We start from the raw sequence: 23,021 nt of genomic DNA on the forward strand, positions 1-23,021 counted from the left end.
AAAATGATAAACATTGGTAATGAAGAGAACTACAAGACAAAAGAACAGCTGGGAGTTCTGGAAAGAAGAAAGCAATAAGAAGATGACTAATAGGGAATGGTCCGGATGAACACTGAGGCTGTACCGATGTACACCATATTTTCCTCTGTCTACTCTTAAGGAAGACTGACAGAGGATATTCCTCAGCTTTGGTAATGTCCATACAATAGTGACAGTAATATTTTCTCAGACACTTCATTCCTATGACCTATCCTTGGTACAAGAATGGTACAAGGCCTACAGCAGTTGATCTAATTGCACAAGGCAAAGCACTGTGCCAAAGCTGGTGGGGTGCAATCAAACAGAAGGGCAGAAGGTGCCTCAGATTACATACAAATATTATCTGTATCTACTGAGATGAATTTTTAAAAGTGTCTATTATTTAACAGACACATTATGGAATGGATAAGGGTTAACGAGGCATTAACCTTAGGGATTATGTGTAGTTCTCAAGGCATGGCAGAACTCCAGGGCCTAATACAAGCTGCATCTGTCATGTTACAGAGAATTGCAATTGGGTTGTTTTAAGTTAACCCACCGTAGATCATACTAAAAGTGTATTGTATAGATATTTATATAGTACATTCACATCTATAACATTTACACTTTATGTATACAGTTAATAAAATAGAGTAACTATAAGGGCCAAAATAAACACAATTTGTTATGAAATACCTTCAGCATGAAAACTGTGCCCTGAGAGCAGAAATATTCAGGACTCACTGCTATGACAGAACCTCTTCAATTTATGAGATCAGTTATCTGAACAGCTCGTACTACAAATTACAGCAAAAGACTAAGGTCAAATAAAATACTTCTATTTTGTTTAACATAAGGTTAAGTGTTTTAGTACTTCAGGGTTATAAAATACTTCAGAAGTGAGAAGGCTGCGAGCCTTCTCTCCCCAGAAAGTCAGAAACTCTTTAAAATGATGAATATTTCATTTGGTCTCTTCAAGACAGCCGATGTTTTACTTCACTTAGGACCAATAAAGGTGAAGCATCCAACATCTCTCTTGACACAACCTCTAGATGCGAGATTTTTGAAATACGTCTCTGGCAAATGTTACATGTAAAACTTCAAAAATATATTTCACCACTGTTACTTAACAATTTTTTTCCACATAACCAATTATGCATAAGTATAATTTATCTCCTCATGGCCAAAAAACAGAAATTCAAGATATCAAGTAAAGACCTACTGTAGACCAAACTGTATGATGTCCATTAGAAAAAAAAATTCACAACAAAAACTGAAAGTTTTTCTTGATAATAAGTAGTTCACTCTGCCCCACGAAGCCCAGAGAATGGCTGCAACGTAACAGCTATATGGTAACAGCCACGTAAACAGTCACTGCAAAGAATAAGTAACCTTTACTAAACAGGACTCTTGTGGTTGCCTACTTGTTGCTTTGAGAGCAATAAATAGCTGCTTACTCTCAGCCAAGGAAGAAACTGCTTCATACTTGCTTTGAGAAACTATGGATGGTCTCATTCACACTCAGACTTCAGAGTCTCTCAGGAAGCAATATCAGAAGCTATATTTAAAGCATTGGCATTTCCTTTTATCAGAAACTATTCCACAGCTGAAAATTCTTATCTATTCACTGTGTTTCCCAAGGACCCAAAGAAACCTGTTTGCTTGTACATTAAATTGAAGCACGTTCCAGGCAGTATCCAAAATAACCAGCGTAAACATTTAGTAAAACCCTTATTTTGCATAATGTATTAAAGATACAAAACCCTGGGCCATATACTCTTCAAGGACTACATGTGAATAAAGTAGTTTGCTTGTGAAGTTGAACTCCTAAAGATTTGCTAATGCCCAAAAATTGTCTTCAATTTCTCCTTGGTTTCATTAAAGAAAGGTAGTCCTTAATATACATTTGTATGGCAACTGTTGAGTCACGGCCTGAACCACTGATTGAGGCAACGACTGAGTCAGCCCTGGAAGCACAGGTGAAGACAAGAATCATAGAATCATAGAATCACCCACGTTGGAAAAGACCTAAAAGATCACCCAGTCCAACCGTTCACCTATTCCCAATAGCTCCCACTAAACCATGTCCCTCAACACAACATCCAGTCTTTCCTTGAACACCCCCAGGCTCGGTGACTCCACCACCTCCCTGGGCAGTCCATTCCAGTGCCTGACCACCCTTTCTGAAAAGTAATACTTCCTCATGTCCAGCCTGAATCTCCCCTGCCGTAGCTTGAAGCCATTCCCCCTGGTCCTATCACTAATGACACGAGAGAAGAGGCCGACCCCCAGCTCACTACAACCTCCCTTCAGGAAGTTATAGAGAGCAATGAGGTCTCCCCTGAGCCTCCTCTTCTCCAGGCTGAACATTCCCAGCTCCTTCAGCAGCTCCTCATAAGCCCTGCGTTCCAGACCCCTCACCAGCTTTGTTGCCCTCCTTTGAACACGTTCCAGGGCCTCAATATCTTTCTTGCAGTGAGGGGCCCAAAACTGGACACAGTACTCGAGGTGCGGCCTCACCAGTGCTGAATACAGGGGAACAATCACCTCTCTGCTCCTGCTTGCAACACTGTTTCTGATGCAAGCCAGGATGCCATTGGCCTTCTTGGCCACCTGGGCACACTGTCGGCTCATGTTCAGCCGAGCATCAATCAATACCCCCAGGTCCATTTCCTCCACACAGTCCTCCAGCCACTCTGCCCCAAGCCTGTAGCGTCGCCTGGGGTTGTTGTAGCCGAAATGCAGAACCCGGCATTTGGCCTTGTTGAAACTCATCCCATTTAAGGACTCCATTTAAGGGCTGACTGCCCCTGAGGAAGGATCCCTTTCTGGACATCCCTCCTTTTTGTAGTTTTTCACCTTGAGCCTAAATCCTTGGATACAGGTGAGCATTTCTTCCTTGATTGTTCCTTTTCCACCATGATAATCTTTCCAGCTATAACACCTGTAAAATACCATCTTAACCACGCTATTCTTCCAATGGTACACCATCAAAATCACTTAATTGATTTATGGAATTTCAAGTATTTCTCTTGCAAGTTCAAACCCTGGAAAAAAAATCAACTCTTTAAAAGGACTCTCATTGGTCAGCTCACAAATAAAAATTAATAATAGTATACAGAAGAGACTTCAGTTACAACTGTGAAATAAAGAAAATGGATTTAAACTAACAGAAATTCTATGTGTACACATGTAAGGAAAATCGAAGAGGTAAAACAAGAAAATGAAATCCAGCCAACTTAGGGAAACCAAATCTCCATGAGAGAGACTACGCGTTAATCCTTGCACACTCATTTCATTCACAAAACATCAGTGCACTCAGCATGAAAACATGGTTGCTTCTAAAGTACTTGAACAGGATTCAACACATGCTACAGTAATTTTCAGTAATACACGTACAGAATTACCCGAGCAATTTCTAAATGGTTAGTGATCATCTCTGTGAAATCAAGGATGGTTGTTGTAGATGGCGGGACTGAAACAATGGCAGAATGGCAAATAAAGTGCTTATAATTAAGGACATTACTTAACAAATCAGTAAATTAAAATTAAAGGCCACTTGGCCTAACTTAGTCCCACACAGAAACAGTGGAACAAGTCAGGAAATATCAAACCTGGATGTACTCAGAACACATGTTTGTGATTAAAAAACAAAACTCCTAAGTATTACTGATTTGCCAACGACAGAACAATTTTAATGGCAGAGCTGAGCTGACGTCTAAAATCAAAGCAGTACATTCCAATACTGATCTAATCCTTTATCACTGTCTCCAGCCAAAGTTTCATAAGCTTTAAGAAAATTTTGTACGGATTAAATTATTAAAATTATTAAAGATGAGGATACTGATGTTGGAAAAATATTTTATAACCCAGAAGTCATTCTCAAGTGTCTTACTGCCAAACTAGTTCAAAATACAAAGCACATGTTGGGTACCTGAGTGTACCACCAAGCTCTGCATGCTTGTCTACCCAGTACTTAGGGTTTTAGCTGCCTGCACTGAACTCCTGAAGGTCAGCTCTCGTGGTACAGCAGCAGAGCAAACCACAAATAGCCTCAATGGGATTCCCTTTCTCCCTGTCATTTCACAGAATCACAGAATTGTAGGGGTTGGAACGGACCTCTAGAGATCATTGAGGGAACACTCAGGCTCTTTCTTCAGTCCCTTCCTGAATTAGACTTCAGGTGATGCTGTGCAGAGCCCTTTAGTGGCTGCTCACTTGATTTCAGACCTTCCTTGGTCTACAGACTTATCTGGCAGCCACTGGCACCTGGCTGATCCAAGCCGTTGTTTGCAGACCTGCTCTTCTTGCATGACCGTGGTTGGATTGTGGACCTTGCCAGTGAGGACACTGTCCCTACCTTCACCTGACAGTAAATCCTGGAGGCAATCTTAATACACAACATCATCAGTAACAACTTTGCAGATGGCACAGAAAGCATTATTTATGGAATAGGGAAAATTGATCATGTCTTGCTAAGGAAATAGTGTTTTTTTAAATTAGTGAACTAGATATTTAATTTAGAAATATATGACACCTCTTGGAAGAATTCCACAGAGATTTAAAGTAAGAAATCTTAAATAAAAGCACTTGAGAAGGACTCTAAATAGATGAGACTGAATATACACATACACTATAATTCCAACAGAGGTACTTCAACAGCAATTAGCATTTTACATTTCTTTCCATATAGATTAGACCATTCGTGTTCTGGGTTAGACTTTTTCCAAAGGCAAAACATAAAGGTGTTATGAAATACCAGCCAACTAAAAGAATATGACAGCCCCCATGATCTCACCAGTAAAGTCTTCATCAACAAAAACATGCAAAATAAAGTGGATCTGTACCTCTTTCAAGAAGACTAGTATTTTGAAATCATTAAGTAAAATTTTAATACAACTTATTTGTTCATCTCTTGTCCTCTACTGGAACATCTTAAAACAGAAGTATAATGCATGGGCATCAAGGGTAGAGAATGCAGTTGACTGAAGATTTCAGTGGTATTGATGTTACATGTAACTACTAAGATTTTATCTTTCCACTGCAATAACAATGTAGAAAAATATCCCCAATGTTAGAAGTCTTTACTCCACCAATATGCGCACATCAGTAGATGAAGGACCAAAACTGGGTATTATTACCTTAGCAGTACCAATAGGTGCAATTTCAACAAAGCAAAATAAAGATTTGATTTCATTATTAAATAACAAGTCTGTCCTATGCATTATAAGAAACATTTAACTCACCTGATTGCCAACTAAAAGAAGATGTTCTCCCAACAGAAAGTCTTTTAGCATATCTTCCATTACCATCATGTGCTAGAGAAAGAAAAACATGATTTTCACTCCCATTTTTACACTATCTAGCTTATGCGTTCACTAATAACAGAAGTACACAGGAACTACCAGCATCTAGGTCATGTTTTATTGAACACTGTACTTAGAACTACTCACTTTATAGCAAGAGTCTCTCAATCAATAATAGCAGAGGCAATTTAGCTGACTAAAACAATGAAACACAATCACCAACTTCACTTATGTATTTCCTTTGCTCCAATTGATTCTGGGTGTTTGATTTCCCTAAATTTACATTACTCTCAGTATTCATTCATCATGCCTTTCCTTCTTAGCCTAGATGAATGTTTGTCATGCAGTGCATAAGAACTTCTGTTCACACACATAGGACAACTTTGCAGCAACACTACTAGGAGGAAATAAAATGTATCCTAGTAGAACAGTATAGAAACAAAACACAGGGAGAATGTGTTCACTTATAAACATGGCTGGTTTTTCATTTATTTGCTTTTTTTACATTAAACACCAGGTCTTAATTAGTAACAAATACACTTTCCTACTGTAATTAAGCTTTAGTTTCAAAGAAAATAATAATAGGATAATATGAAAACACAAGCTCAAGTTTATGTTTCTAATAACATCTAAAGTAGATTGCCTAGATGGAGAAAAAGAATATGATGTGTATTTTACACACACGTCCAGTATTGCAAAAGGTAACACAAACAACACAAAATTCAACCACATCACCCTCCTCACAATTAATTTGTTTAAAAGGATCCAAAGGATTTATGGATTATGTGGCAATGTTGACTACTTTACTCTAGCAATAGTCTTGTATATTTCTCCACTGTACCTAGTGAAAATAGGTCATCTGAAAGTAGGTCAGGCAAGCTACTTAGAGGAATGAATGTTTGTCTTTAGATTAAACATATACAGAAACAAAGTTTTTCACAATATTGTTCTATCTCTAGTACTTCATTTTGGGAGAAAAAAACAAAAACAAAAAAGAAACAAACCACAGTACCTCACAGGTAATTTCTGACTATATAGAAATATACCATTTATAACTGTGTGAAAGATATTTTAAATGTCCAAATCTCTCCAGACGGAGGCTGGGGGCAGGGGGAAGAAATTCATGTAAACAGCTTAATACAACAAAATCCTAACCAGGCATGTCAAAGGACTAATGAATACCCCATGCATAATTCAAGGGAAGACCTGAAGGCAAATCATTTACTGGTTACATTTTTTTATTATTATTATTTGGCTGCTAAAGCTGAGTACTTCCTTCTGATGTATTCTATTTTTATCCCAAATTGGACAAATATGCACACATTCTAGTTTCCCTGCAGAACTGCTTTTCTGCAAGAGATGCTACATATTGATTTTTTTCTTTATGAGGACCAAAATTTACATTGTATTAAAATGCATACATAGGTTTCAGATACAATATTTACATGAAGAAGTAGACACAACAATATTGTATGAACTTAATCCAAGCTCCACAGAGCCTGGAGACTCAAATCTATCATATCACCTAAAAATCATTAACGTGATGGTGCCACTTATGGACAGAGAGCAATGTGCTGTGGTAATGTTGAATTCCACTGGGACACTTACAAGTATCTAAAGGGCAGGTGTCGAGAGAATTGGGCTCTTTTTAGTGGTGCTCAGTCACAGCACAGGAGGCAGCTGACACAAACTGGAACCCAGGAAGTTCCATCTGAACATGAGAAACACTTTCCTTACTTTGAAGGTGACAGAGCACCTGGAACAGGCCTTCCAGGGAATTGTGGTGTCTCCTTCTCTGGAGATACTCAAAACCCACCTGGATTCTTTCCTGTGGAACCTGCTTAAGCAGGAGGCTGGTCTCAATGACTTCCAGACTTCCCCCCAATCCCTACAATTCTGTGATAATATCTGCTCACAGTTGTGCACATTTTTATGCAGTGTGTTCAACTGTAATTACTGAAACTACATGCAAGAAGATGGAAAAAGCAATGCAAATACGAATCCTAGAAATGGCAACACAGAACCAGTTCTCACATGAAATGTTACTGGGGAAGTTGAAGATGACTGTGATCTGTCCTCCCTGCATGGTCTGTCATCACCTTCAGTAGGTGACAATCATGTAGTAGAAAGGATAGCCTTTCTGGAAAGAAATTCCAACCAGAAAAAGATGAAAAAAATAGAACAAGAGAAGAGAGAAAAATAAATTCACAAAGGCAGGAGGCCCACACCAAGATCCTGAAAGAAAAACATTTCACAAGCTCAGTGAAATACTACAGTATCTCACACCAGCTATCAGGGTTCCAACAGTCACCCAGGGGGTAATTCTCCAGTTAAAGATACACTTGTCTGAGAATTTTGAGGTCTCTGTGCTAGATAGCAAAAACAGCTGCAGTACACCTACCCCTGTAAAAGGAAGGTGGGAGGGGTGGAAAAACAAACAAACAAAAACAAGTCACCAAGCCCTTTCCTGTAATTGTCCACACTAATTGCTCTTACTCTTTGCTACCATGAACTAATTACTGCCAATAACAGTAACAACTAACTAAATAACTAATTAATAACTCAAGTTCTAGAAAATAAATATTTTTATCTATATATTATTCTGTAAAATAAAAATAATGATTAACTAATGGCTGATTAATAATACTAATTACTCATCATCTAGCTTCTCAAACTTAACAGTGTTAAGGCTGTCAACCTGCAAAGCTTTCCCAGGAAAAAATTATCTGTAAAACCCTCTTTCAAGATGAATAATCAAGCCACTGGATTTCTTTAGGAGGAGGAGGTGGTGGACCAGGTTGCCCAGAGAAGCATCAAATCACTACAGAAAAATTTTTAGCCTAAAGAAACTATTTCAAAACTAGAACCTTAAAATTGAGTTAACATTTTATTTCATATTTGAGAACATGTACATTAATAAACATGTAACAAACTTTGTGCAAGAGAAGCCAGAGAATTCTACTTACTTGAGCATTTTCATAGAACAAAACATCAGGCACTTTCATTTTCTCACTTGGGTTATAAATTGGCATAGTCACAGATCCTATTTTCAGAATCCCATTGTTTATTTCACCTGGACATTTTTCAGGAAACAAAGAAGCACATGCATTACTTAGAGCATCCTCTAAGCGATCAATTCCCAATGCTTACAAGTGAAGATGTGCAAATTTTAAAAGGCTGTGGGTTGCTCTAAATAATTCCTAACTCAACAAAGTGAATACTTGAAAGAGTGCTTTTTAACATGTGATTGTTTTATATTGACTTTGACTTCTTACAATAAAATTTCAAAGATGTCTACTACAATAAATGACAAATAATTGATCTTACGTAAAAATATCATACAGAACATTAGGAGCAGTGACAGTTGCCTTGTTCTGCTGTTGGAATATCATTAACACTATCAGACCACATTTCCTCATCCCACAAGGTTTCTCATTCTCTTCTTATTTTCTATCCCTGCCCCACTGGGGCTATGGTGTGGACAGGAGTGAGAGCTGAAGCTGAGAGTCGCTGCTGACTTTTCTCTTGAGTTACTTCTTTTGCTAAAATTTGTGAATGCCAAAAACGTTAGTGAAAACTTGCTGAATTTACACTTGGAGGTATAACTTTCAACTACAGCTTGAAAAAGAAAAAAGTAAAAATTTCCTACATTAAAAGAACCATATATTCCTTCTCAGGAAAATAACAGATAAGGGTAAATAATAAAATGATATGAATCTCTCTTTTCTGCCTTCTTCAAAATTATTTGTCCCTAATTTCTTAATCTGGCTGGGTTGGAACGTGAACATAGCACAGTTTCTGGGCAGATACTTTTATTTGTTCTCCTATTATCATATATGGTTCTACCTTTATTTTTTCCTGCATGTTTCACAAAGGGGAACAGTGAAACACAATGCATCAGGATGAAAAAAAAAAAAAGGTAAGCAGGTAGCATCATGCAAGTGGTAGTAATTCTAGTTTATTTTATAAATAAGTTTTTACATATATAAAAATACATGCAATGCAAATACAAACAAAATAATGCTTGCATGATTTATACTATAATGTAATACTATGTATTCAACCATACATATGTGTGTATACATATGCAGGTGTTCACGCACTATTTACATGTATTCTCCACATAGTATTATTTCTATTTCAGCAGTCATACATACCCAAACATGTACAAATCTGTACACCTATGCAGTCACTGCAGTCATTCAGGCATTGGAAACCCTCAAACAAAATTCCATGAGCAGGGAGTGCAGCAGACATTACAAAATACCAACACACTAAGAGCATCCTTACATCCTGACAGAACAAAGCCAAAGGGATGTAACTGAAGCAAACTACGTTTAGTTGTGAAGTCATTTAGTTCAGCCTTAAATGGAGAACCATCTAAGTAACATAAATAAAAGGACAAAAGATGACACAAACTTACAACTGTAATCCTTCTCCTCTAGTTTCTTCATGTTATCCGGATGTGCTTCAATCCCAGAATCCTGTAGATTTTTATGTAAAGCCAATCTGGCAAGGTTTGGTAAAAATCTAAATAAAGAAATAAATAGGCAGGTCATTTCTTTAGGAAGTTTTCTTTAACATCTTCTGTATTTTCACAACATAAAATCAGTATGAAGCTTTACTTGTATCTCCAAACATTGAATGTCTATGGCCTTAATGCTCAATCTTCAGCGTTCCACCTGAAGGAGAGAAGTTCAACTTCTCCCATAGGTAACTAACTACACTAATAGTTGCACACTGCTTATGAAAGGGTTCAGTGTTACAGAATATTGCAACAAAGATGCAAAGAGGAGTGAAGTAGAGCTGGAAGTCTGTAATCTTTTTCCACTGCCATTAACAGATGCAATATAGAAACAATGTTTAGTAGCAAGAACTTCTCTTGATGCTGTTCTCTTAGAGCTTTGGTCCTCAAGTGAAAGAAAAAAAACAACAAAACCATACCATTTTTAGAACTGAAATCAAAGTTTCATCAAACAAGACATTAATAGAATTCTGTTTTGAGTGTTTCGAGACAGCGAAGTTATGTTGATGATGGTGACAAAATTTATACAGTGTCATTAAAGACCATCATAAAGATAAGAAAACACTACAAAGCCATTTCTACTCACCTCCTATATTTAAAAATAACAGAGAAACTATTCTGAAGAAATTAATTGCACTAATTACAGAAATGCACTAACAGGTATCTTGCATGCTAGCAATAGACCGATAAACTCTCGAACTTCTACCAAACTAGCACTTCTACCTGGAAAGGCAGGCTTTATTAACAGCATAGTAAAGGCTTTCATCTGGATGTTGTGACAGTCGACGACAAATTCGCAATAGCTGTCGAGTAGATAAAGATGAAGCCAGGGACTGTGCCTGTCAAAAAATACAAGGTAGCTTAATTACTTGATCTCTGAGACTTCAACTGAACAAGTCAGGAAAAAAGCGTAATCCAAAAGCAATTATTTCAACTTTTCTCCTAATTCACGAGTGCTTTCTGCCTCCTGTAATGGCTGGTGCTATTGCATCTGCAATTTTTTAATTCTTTGTTTGTTGCAGTACTTCACTGTCACGAAAATTATGTCATCTACAGATGTGCTTTATGATTTCACTTGATAAGCAACGGAAAGAAAAAATATGCTGATGACTTAATTTTCTGTGCTACATAAAACCAAATACTACAGAGTACTAATAACAAGCAGGTTAGCCATTGTAAAAGGATTGATGTTGTAAAATCTAGTCTTCTTTTCACAAACTGAATATGAGCTCTACATGTAATGCTTTGGCAAAAGAGACTGGCAGGATTCACAGATGTACAAAAAACAACAGTGGGCAGAAGTAAGGAGATGGTATCACCTCTGTGCATGCATTTGGGCAGGCTATTACTGGAACACTGTGTCCCTTTCTGCTGTCCACATGTTAAAGTAAATGCTAAAAACTGCACATAATTGAGTAAAGAGTTACAGAAGTGATTCAATGCTTGTGAAGGCCAAACTAGAACAAATACAGCATCACTGAAAAATAAACAAACAAACAGAGCCCCCCAAATAAGTGGCTATGTATTTAGATAGAGATATAAATATCAAGCAAGAAATCATTCTATAATTACCATCTACTGGATGAAGGTATCTAATACAAACAGGTTCCCTGTTTTATCAGGAAGCACACAACAATGAGCGTGATCTGATAAGTTGCATCATACTTTGCCTGTGTTAAATGAAATGTTGTAACAAGGTAATTTCAAAACATTTTAGTTTGGGTCATATAAATGATTTCTGACTATAATATAATTCTTCAACTGGTAAAAAAATTCTGAAGTTTGCCAACGAGGAAAAAGTAGAAAAAAAAAAAAACCCAGCGTGTTAGGAATTGCAGAATCTTTTTTCTCTCCTAATAACTTTCAAGCATGAGAAACGTCAAATCATCAACTCTTTCCTCTGGAAAACTAATTTCAACAAACAGACGTTATTTTGGGGGGGAAGGAAAAAAGAACAGATCTATGAGACTGTACGTATTCCTCTCAAATGCTGAGAAGGCAAAGGGTAGTATTTTTTAGCTCAGCAATGAGCAAAAATGGTTTGGATTGGGCTAAGTGCTAATACTGCTACACCTGATCCTCCTGTTTTCATTGATGGAAGACTGTGAAGCATCTTCTGAATCATCAAGGTATACCACTCAGCATTACAAAGATGGTGTCATACATGATGGTTTTCTAGTGCTATCTCAAGATCTACTCATCAGTGAGAGGAGTGAACGCTGTATCTGCTATTTCAGCTCACTAGCCATAACTCTCACAGCCTCTGGATATCATATTCCATCTGGTAAAGTACTCTAAAACAGCTGAAATGTTCTCAACCAAAGTAATTTTCTTAAGGAAAGCAATCCTCATGCCTCACAATCAAAAGGACTGCATTGATACATACTGGCAACAGACAATACTAACGCAGTACTTTATCCATTGCACTGGGTGGGAAGAAGGAGGCAGCTCTTGCCTCTTATTTCACACCTAGACAAGTCCAATCTCCAAGGGCACAGGCAGTTTAAAGTGAAAATGATATAACAAACAAAACAGCATATTGGTCCATAGAGGAGAAACTGTGTTGTATCCTCTGTATATTTGCAACTGGGAACTTAAGATCTTGACTAAAATCTCCTCTTTCTTTCTTACCTGGGACAGCTGTAAACTCAGAAGTAGCCTACTGTCTTTGTAATATATATCTATGAGGCATCTAATTCAACAGGATCTAGACTGTGGTCTCTAGGTTCTATTGTAAACCAAACAAACAATTGCAATGATGCAGAACACAACCACAAGCTGAATATTCTACAGGTATTCTATTGTTCACAAAAATCACTTTAAACAATGGTTAATATGCCAAGATAATCTCTGGCTGAGGATTACTTACTCAGGCAACTCTATATATAGCCTGACATACCTTAGGCAAACATTTCTGCTCTGCACACAGGCATGCTATTCCTGACATGTCGAATGTCACTGCTCATCTACAAGAAACTTCCCTCAGTCTGCACTATGACTCACATCTTATCCAACATCATATATTTCATTTAGATATTTCACAATGCTATAGATATCCACTCGTTTGAAAATGACTATTATAATGTTCTATTCAAGCATGGTATGTCTCCAAATATGTTACAAATGATGTATTTATCAGTCTGCAATTGTCAAAGATTAGTTGTAGGGAGCTAAATACACTGTTCCAACACTGTATATAGAATTCAGCCTTTTTACTCCTTTTTTTCTTGTTTTTAATCTCAGAACAGCACAAAGGCCTTTCAACAACCCTCAACTTCCTATACAGAAATGCTGTGAAACTATTGCCCATGTCAAAATGATGAAAATTAAGAGCAGATTACATTTGCATACCAGTTGAACTAGGGATTCCACCAAAAATGTTTTGCATTATTTACATTGAAAACATCCAGAGTGTTAGTTGCCATAGCAATGATTTCTTCTACTTTTCACCAACATTTGACTATCTTTTTAAAAGAGTTTTGTGCTTACTATGTCTGCAGAACTTATTTTTCTTGATAAGACTACTTCAACAGAAGAGCCTGTAGCAGTAACACAGCTAAAAATTCTGTAGCTTTCCCTTTCACATTCCTAATCTTTGCTGTTGCCCGCTAGCATTTTATAATGTCTGGAGAAGGCTGCAGGGTGACCTCACTGCAGCCTTTCAGCACCTAAAGGGAGCCTATAAACAGGAGGAAAGTCAACTCTTTACAAGGGTAGATAATGGCAGGACAAGGGGAAATGGTTTTAAGTTGAAGATTTAGGTTAGATATCAGGGGGAAGTTCTTTACTATGAGAGTGGTGAGGTGCTGGCACAGGCTGCCCAGAGAGGTTGTGGATGCCCCATCCCTGGAGGTGTTGAAGGCCATGTTGGATGGGGCCCTGAGCAGCCTGGTCTAGTATTAGATATGGAGGTTGGTGGCCCTGCATGCAGCAAGGGGGTTGGAACTTGATGATGCTTGAGGTCCCTTTCAATCCAGACCATTATATGGCTTGGTAGTTTACACTTCCCCTGAGATTTGGCCAATTTCCTGAAAGCTTTACTTAGTCAGATTTTAACAACGTGCAACAAAAATCAAAGAAACTACAGTATATGGTGCAGTAATTACCAGTAATCACTTCCTGGGATTAGTTTTTCAATCAGGCAGCCTCTAAAATCACACCATTGCTTGCTTAGTATGCCTTAGCCAGCCTCTCTGAAAACAAAGTGTCATAGTAGAAAGCAGATTTGAAACAAAAAAAAACACAAACCAAGAAAACTGACTCACTGTGGCATCATTTGTCTCCCGAAGCTTATGAGTTAATGACAACAACTGCTCCACAGCAACACTGGGTACATTTGGAATCTGCTTGAAACAAAAACAGTATTAATCTGAATGCAAGATAGACTGAAGTTTCATATACAGCTACACACAGGTACAATGAGTATATGGTTGCTTAGAAATACTAGAAATAGAAAAACTAGAAATGCAGTTTTGACATTTTTTTTTAATTATGTCATCATTTAATATCATGATAAGAATGCAAATTTATTCTAATACCATTAAGAGACAAACAGGTTTTGAAAATGAAGTTTCATTTGTGCTACATTTAAACATCATCAGGAATAGCAAAATATTTTCATATATTTAAAAAAAAAATTAATAAACAATTATCAGCCTAAAATATTGAACATACCGTTTCTTTAATAACTTGAATTTCTTCATTCTTGCTTAAAGATCGAACATGATGGAAAAGAAACAGTGTCAGAAACTCTGGACCAAGCCACTGTTGGGTACTACTTCCAACGACAGGAGGTTCTGCTAGGACAACTATTCTGAATGAGGGGTGGATAGGAAAGATAGACCTGCCAAAAAAGTTTTTAAAAATGCATTATCTGCAGTGAATATCACATTCATTTTTTTATACTAGATGAAAAAAAAAATTATATTACTCTATCATATCACAATACCTACTCAGATATTTGCAATGCAACTTTACTAAAAAAGACAAAAACTGCATAATATGACTTGCACTTACATAAATTGCTCCTCATTTTTCACACTGAGAATGGCATCCACTTCTCATCTGCAATATGACCCACATGCCTCAAGACGAGCAAGCACCAGCAGCTAAGCTATTGTTTACTGGTTTGTATGTTTTGAAAGGACACATCTCACCAATAAGACAGAATTTTAGAAGTGCTTTACCTAAAGCAGTATGTCTAACAGGCAAATCAAGGAGGGAGCAGGATCTACTGGTCCTGCAGTTCCTCTATTAGATTGACAGAAAGGATGACACTGTGGAGATTGGCCTAGATAATGCCAAGAGCTGGATTTAGCACCACTGATGTTTTCTGCAGCCTCTGGAAAATCACCTAGTCTCTAAGGATTGGATTAATGCACCTAACTTCATAATACCCCTGAAAGTTAGTTATACTTCATACCTCGACTCATTTTCAAGTCACCATGGGGGAAAACAGGTCCCTTTAATGGCTGCTTAAGACTTAGAAGAGTTTAATAAACACCCCACTGAGTCTTTCAATGCAAGCATCCAGCTAGAAGTTCCTTCTCTGATAGTAGCAGCTGCAGATGCTTCCTGGGGAAGGTACATAAGCCATTCTCAAGACTTATGTGAGAGATTGCTATCATCAGCCTATTTCCCTCACCTTCTCCCAGTACTTACAATCATTCATTCAAGGGATGCAAGGGCTTATCCTTATTGGCTTTGATGTCTCTTTATCCAAAACTTTGTCTAATCTCTTTCTGAACTACATCATCCTATCTGCCTCTGCAGCTTCATGTAGCAAGACATCCACTATTCACTGTATAAATTTCATATTGCAGGATTTGGTGAAAAAGTCTTAAATGCCTGTGTATTTCACTCCACTGCAGATAACAGAAGCTTACTGTGACCAATACAAGCTTAAATACAGAACTTCTAGATGCATGTGTTCCAACAGTAGAAGGGCATTGCCTCTGTCTTGGGTGGTTTTGCCTTCTTCACATCTTTTGTCTAGCTTACCTATATAACATCATCACATCTCTGGATTTGGAATGCACTGGTACTCATTGAACAGCACAACTACACAGTTTCTAGAGGTAACAGACAGAAGAGTTGGATACAAAAGCTAGTCAAATTATGCATGAATTGTTCTCAACAACTTTTCAGTACATTTATTAAAACAGCAGATGTTAATTTGGAAAAAGAAGTGAAATTGAAATAGCTTATACTGTTAGATATGCCTGTTATCACGTGTGATTTTTCATATAAGTCAGAAAATCTGAAATCAGAACATTTGGAGACCAGTGGGAAAATGACAGCACAAGTAAGAAAATCTGAAGACAGAATATGACCATTAAACACAAATTATCAAAACTAACTGTGTGGTTGGCACAGTAAAACTGTGACACACCACAGTGATTGTAGCAAACAGACTCTTGATCAAAGGTAAACACAGGGGGTGGGCATGAGTTATTCTTAGCTGAAAGCCATAAGCCTAGGAGCTACTCCCTGACTGATAAAAATAGAAATAGATGTCTGAAAATATCATATGAAAGAGGAACCAATGGTAATGTCACTGTCACTAAGCATAAATGAAAATCAGGGAACATTAGCAAACATTATCATAAAAGAAAATGTTTCCTTTACTCCCATTACTACGCAGAAAAACAACCGCCCTTCCATAATCACCTAAATTCCAAGGACTAATTCTGTAACACAAGAGAAGCTGGAGATGGATAACTGGGGCAAGTTAACATCAGTATGCCAGCTAGAAATTACTGATGTATCTTCTAGACTTCTCGATCCTCTAGACAACCTCCTTCAAAGGCTGTGAATGCTCTCTTCCTGGAAGCACTCAAGGCCAGGCTGGATGGGGCTTTGAGCAACCTGGTCTAGAAGGAGGTGTCCCTGTGTATAGCAGGGGGTTGGAACCAGATGATCTTAAAAGTCCCTTCCAACACAAATCATTCCATGATTCTGTGACTTGGACAGATTACAACACCTCTGCTGTAGTTTTCCAGTTCCTAAACATGAATAAAAAACTATATGGCTACTTCAGAAGCCCATCGTTTGGAATGATGTTTGAAATATTAAAAAATGTCAAGCTAAGTGTATTATTAAAACAAATGCCATACATGACATGAGCCTGCAATGCTGAGAAAGTTCCCAGTTTCCATGTTAGCAACTGATGAGCTTCTATGAGCTTCTATGTTATTCTGAGGTATTACAGAGCAGGTGTCTAAAGGAATACAATACAGAGATACTACATGGAGTTACACTTTATAAAACAGAGATCTTTGACACCTTGTATTCTTTGCAGACAAATGCCAAATAAATGCATTTTGCTAAAAACATGGCACTTTTTAAATCGCTGAAACTCAAACACAGTGGGAAGATTTGGTGCTGTCAGATTAGTGGAGAGAATCCCCATTACTTTCTCTTTCTATTAAATGTTCACTGACAACAGAGTCAGAGAGCACTCTCTTGTACTAATGTCTACATCCTTTTGACATCAGTGCTTAATTCCAACCAAGGATTACCAGCACCGTCTTTGTCAAGAGGATCAGAATGCAGTCTGCTCAGGGTGATTTTAGGGAAAGATTTTCCTTTCATCAACACATGGTTCAAAGCAACTGAAGCTTAATAAAGTTTAATAAATGAAGTTTAATAAACAAACAAACAAACAAACAAATAAATAAATAAAATGCAGAATTGCATTCCTAATGCTACTCTGCAAAACCAAACTGGGCTTGGTTCTCTTTCCCTGTAGCATGGCTTCATAAATCCCACTTTCCATCAAAATTTTATGAGCTGGGAATTGTTATAATATTAGGACCACAAATGATCTATTTTTTCTTTCCTAGCTGTTTTTACTGAATTTCACAATATTCTCAATTTAGCAAATTACTGTATCTATAAATCCACCAAGCCGAAAAAAGAAAACAGCAAATAGAAAAATTTTCACTGTTGCAAAATTCATTTTCTGCCACATTTTATATTTCTCTCATCTATCTGTTGCCTTTCAACCTAATCATGTGGAAAATCATCCACAGTCTGCAAGGCATTAAACCTGTGCATGCATGAGTAACTTCTAGCTTCTGAACAATCCTACTACATACATCCTTCTAGATTATCTTCTAATAGAAACTTTTCTGCTCACCATACCCAATACTCATCATGTATGTGTGAACACTGTGGAGTATATCCACTCCAACAGGTTAGAAGAATGCCTGTTAAAATAAACCAGCACTTCACTGCTTGTAAAAGCCATATTTTCCCCAGAATCTTCAGGTGTTTCAAATCCTCTTACAGACTAAAGAAAGAATACAGAATTATCAGCTCATTGGTTAAGAGCAGCACTCCTTTTATCTATCATGAAATAGTATTTTGTAAATGGAATTTGTAAACAGAATTTAGATGAAAATGTGAATTCTAGTCATCTAGAGAAAAGCATGATCACTTGCCCTTTTAGATTACAAAAGATATGCTCCATCTGGAGATCTACACCCAAGTCTAGGGCACCCAGATCAAGAAAGCTGTGGAGCTGGGGTCCAGAGGAGGCCATGAAGATTATCAGAGGACTGGAAAAATATTACTTTGAAGATAGGCTGAAGAAACAGCTTGTTCTGTCTGGAGTAGAGAAGGCTGCAGAGACCCTCACTGCAGCCTTCTAATGCTTAAATGGAGCTTATAAACAGAAGGGAAATCAACTTTCTAATGGGTAGATTGTGACAGGACAAGGGGAAATAGTTTTAAATTAAAAGAGGAAAGATTTACATTGTCAGGGGGAAATTTTTCACTGAGAGCATGCTGAGACACTGACATAAACTGCCCAGAGAGGTTGTGGGTGCTCCATCCCTGGAGCTGTTCAAGATCAGGTTGGATGAGGCTCTGGGTATCATGACCTAGTGCCTGGTTTAGTGGTTGGCAACTGTGCCTGCAGCAAGGATGTTGGAACTGGATGATCTTTAAGGTTCCTTTCAACCCAAGCCATTCTACAATCCTATAATATGATTATACATATATTTTATATGTATCTTACAACAGCACCTGTCCACCTCATTAGTGAGTTTTAAATGAAGGCAATACGGAGGAACAGTTAGGGGTTTTTTTTTATTATTTCATGAATGACTAGAAGCACTGCAGAAGAGACTTCAAGCCACATTTTGAATATCAAGAACACTCATGAACAAAAGCTGACCATGACTTAAAAAAAAAAAAAAAAGAAAGAAAAAGAGAGAATATCTACCTCATCTACTTGGTTTTTCCTGAAGACAGGAATAAGCTATCAGTTCTTCTTCATCACAGCTGCCTTCTAGTCTCCATCTCATGTTCTTATTCACATTCTGAAGACAGTCATGCCCTCTCCCAGTCTAATAATTTCCTAATGAAGCATTTGTTTCTTCCCTTCAAATTCTGGTCCTTCAGAAATATTCCTTTTTATCTTGTTCTTTCATCTCCCTTCAGATACTTCGTTCAGGCCCCATTTGACTGCTTAGAGACTTAAAACTGTCATGTGCTTCCCACTGCATCACTGATATGCCTCTCAATATGTGCTTTCCTCTTCTACCATTTCCCATAAGAACTACATTAATATGTGAGATTGGGTAGATAATTAAAAGGCTAAGAACAAAGCAAAAATTTAATTTCACTAACTGTATAATATGAATCTTAGGTTCCAATTTAATGTATATTGATTTCCAATATACAAATGAAAACTGAAGCCTCGGAATTAGTGAGATTTAGGAGAAAAAAAAAAAAGATAAAAAAAAATAATAATAATCCTGTTTTAAATAAAACTTGAACCTGCTTTCTATAGGGAACTTTCATTTTGGAAAACTAACAGTAGCCTTCACATGTCACTCAGCAAATACCAGATTAAGTCCCTGCAGAAATAAGAATGCGCATTCTGCAGGCCTTTCAAAGAGCAACTACGCTGAAATTACTTTAGCTAAAGTCAGAAAATCAGAATAAATGAAGCTCAATGCCTGGCTTTATTTAGACATGATTTAGAAGCAAGAGTTGTCCTAGATGATCTGTTAAAATAAAACTCAAGGTACAGTGTACTATGTGCTCCCTTCACAAAACAGTCTATGCAGGTGAATGATGGACGGCTCGCACCTACACTGTGATTAAATCAGCTGTCAGTAGTGAGATAACACTGGATGAGAAGCTGTCTGGAAAGAACACCTAGTTCTGCATAGGCATTCTGCAACACTGTAAGGTACTGGAGATTACAGTGACAGGTCACTGCTGTTGAAAAGGAAGAAGAACAGTGAGGAAAGCAGTACTGGAATCAAAGAACAACTAGTGACATAATAGCTGGGAGACAGTGAAAGGTAAACCAAAAAGTTCAAGATGAGGTCCTGGAACATCTCCAGCTTCTCAAGGGGTGACCAAAACAGCACCCTATGAACAGATGAATGGCCCACTGACACTGAAGAAGATCATATCAAAACCAAAGAAGCTGGCAGATATTTATACTAATTTACCTTAACTTCCTCTGACTGAGCCAATACAGCAAAAAGTTGAAATAGGGCTAGATGGAACATTTCACCCAGAAGGTGGATGTCTCAGCCCTTCCTCACAAAGTAGCAAGGATTTTCAGTTGTAACCAAGGTGGTGCTAAATGATCACAATGAGCTTCCAGATATGAGAGAACCCATGTAGTGGGATGGGATTTTTTTGTTTACTTTTTATAAGATCAAACATTGGTCAGGATTGTTGTAAGAGACACCCTTCATTTAGGGTAAAAGCCATTGTCAATCAAGTAGAACATTCAGTGCTTAATAAGCTCTCTATTGCAAAATATTGAAGTGGCTAGATGAAAGCCATGCATTGTGATCTGAAGGCAAAAGGGACACTCTTCTGAGGAAAACCAAAAAAGACTTTTGGTGCTTCCAAAGCAGTCAAAAGCAGGGCAACATGATTAACTAGATTTTATACTGAAGTACAAAATTGAATGTGAAGTCAGAATACAATCTAAGATAGATCCTTGGAGCTTCTTCGCCTCTCTTCTCGAATTCTGTGCTTAAAATACTTACAAACCCTTCCAAGCATTTCTTTCTTCTTTACTCAGACAATATAAATGCAGGAAATGCCCATCTAGCTGGCTGTATTGACTCAACAGCCAATTAGCAACAAGCACTCTTAGACTACATCTTATTTAAGATGTAGTCTTAAATCTCTTAAGATCTTATATTTACTTATATAAGTAAATGCTATAAAAGGCTTAAAATTAAGTCTTTTTAACAACAAAAATGGTGGTGTAGTATTTTAGATAAAAAGCGAACTAGAAAAAAACAACAAAGAAGAAAACCAGATGAACAACTTTCTGAAAGTATAAACTATGAAGGAGGTTAAAGGAAAAACAAAAAGAACAAACAAAAAACATATTTAGCAAGAGCACTGAGAGAAAGGGGAGTGGTACATATGAAGAGGTGGCACATTGCGAGTGCATCCCTACCAGAACTGGGGTCTCTTTCAAAGTTTAGAAACACACACATCCTGCAGTGTAAGTCTCAGCATAAACATGAGACATTTGACATCTAAGTTCAAATGTCTTCAGAGAGATTAGATCTATTTGAGATAAACAGCATGTTTAGTTTTTTATACATGGCTTATTTAATATATACCTGCATATTGAATTGTGTTTGTATTGGAGCACACTCAACAATACATCTTCTGCTAATCACAATTTATCAGCGGTGTTTGACCACCCATCATGTACAGTCAGCAGTGAATGAGAAAAATGCTACGAGTTGCAGAATGTTTCCAACAGACAAATGGAAGTGAATAAACAGAATTAGCAAAATCGATCCCAACCTATCCTTCCGATTTCCTACTCCGTATCAGTTGGAAATTAAAAAAACAGCTTTCTAGATAGTGAAGAAAAAGAAAGTAGCAAGCCATATTAAATTTCAATATGGCTTTATTTTTGTTTAAGATGGTCTTAATAAATCCTTCCAAAATTAAGTATGACTCACTTACATATCTGTGCCTTTATGCATGCACCATTTATCTTCAATTTCTAACTCCTTCATGTTAAAGTTATTGAATGATTTTCTTTTAGCTTAAGCATTCTGAACAGGATATAATTTTCTCATTCAGCAAAAAGAAGAAAAACCATGAGGAAACTGATGATTAAAATACATTCTCCTGATGATTAAAAGGTATCAGTTTAAGAGGGAAGCACAATAAAATAAAGGAGATTAGGTGCTTTACAGGATGAAATAGTGTTTGCATTCTGAAGTCATAGTGGACACTTTACCTTTCCTGTAGTTTCTCATCAGGGATCTTCAATTCTTCTTTTAAGGTCTGATACCTATCCTCCCTTAATAATCTGGTGCCATCATAGAGGGTCAGTTCTCTGTCATGTATCAGCCTGTTTGAAAATAAAAATAAGCAAACTTTATGTAGCCTTTGATTTCTTTTTGCAGTACTTATTTCAACTAACACTTTCCTTTTAAAAAGCTGTCTCAGTCAACACAGTCCACTGGAAAAAGTTACAGCACTCTAAGATGCATCCAGGTGTGAAGGTTATGCAATTTGCCCAAGTAAATAGTTTCAGCATAAAGACACTTAGCCAAGCTACTTACTTTTAATAGAAAATAATGAGAATTCTTTAAACTATTTTCTGGCATTTTCTATTTTCAGATCATTGTTCAAACATTACTAATGTATTATTAGTATGTAAATTATTATGTAAATTTACAGTAAAATCTAGTTCATTCTTTAGGCTTACACACTGTCTTTACAATGAACTGAAATTTCCTGTGCTATTAAAGACTTCTAAGGAACTTGAAAGAATTGCTTCTGCTTTCAAGTATGTAAAGACAGAACGATACATGTTCCACAGAGCTTCAACATTCAGCTTGATCTTTACAGCACTGTTGAAGTTACAAAGTCATATTCACCAGAAAAACCTTAATTTATCAGTACATATGTGCCCAGCAAACAGATCACATGCACGCTACCCAGCTGTGCTCATAAGCTGACCTTTGCAATACAGCTAGAGTGCCAGGGTTAATTCGATGAATGCCATCAAGAATAACAAGTTTTCCTTCCAGGGCCGCAGTAACAAGTGGTGATGGTCTCCACGCAGTGTCCCCATTAGGAAGAGTATACCTCTGCTGCAGCAGGTCTCTAGCTGTCATGTCCTGAAGAGCCAATTCATCAGAATTGAGTTATGC

General features: G+C 37.3%; 1 protein-coding gene across 1 annotated transcript in view; it reads right to left on the reverse strand.

Moving 5' to 3' along the window:
• VWA8 (von Willebrand factor A domain containing 8) overlaps window positions 1–23,021 on the reverse strand; it is a 180,329-nt gene that overhangs the window by 96,574 nt on the left and 60,734 nt on the right. The window contains exons 13-20 of the mRNA XM_042838730.1: window positions 22,828–22,988; window positions 22,100–22,213; window positions 14,524–14,692; window positions 14,115–14,192; window positions 10,573–10,688; window positions 9,748–9,854; window positions 8,291–8,397; window positions 5,265–5,336 (exon numbers count right to left, since the gene is read on the reverse strand). Of these exons, the coding sequence (XP_042694664.1) occupies window positions 5,265–5,336; window positions 8,291–8,397; window positions 9,748–9,854; window positions 10,573–10,688; window positions 14,115–14,192; window positions 14,524–14,692; window positions 22,100–22,213; window positions 22,828–22,988 (924 nt within the window). The remainder of the gene's footprint in view (window positions 1–5,264; window positions 5,337–8,290; window positions 8,398–9,747; window positions 9,855–10,572; window positions 10,689–14,114; window positions 14,193–14,523; window positions 14,693–22,099; window positions 22,214–22,827; window positions 22,989–23,021) is intronic.

The sequence above is a fragment of the Centrocercus urophasianus genome, unplaced genomic scaffold (assembly GCF_019232065.1).
Source record: "Centrocercus urophasianus isolate 14NV4802_14NV808 unplaced genomic scaffold, USGS_Curo_1.0 seq_9, whole genome shotgun sequence".
Classification (NCBI taxonomy): domain Eukaryota; kingdom Metazoa; phylum Chordata; class Aves; order Galliformes; family Phasianidae; genus Centrocercus; species Centrocercus urophasianus.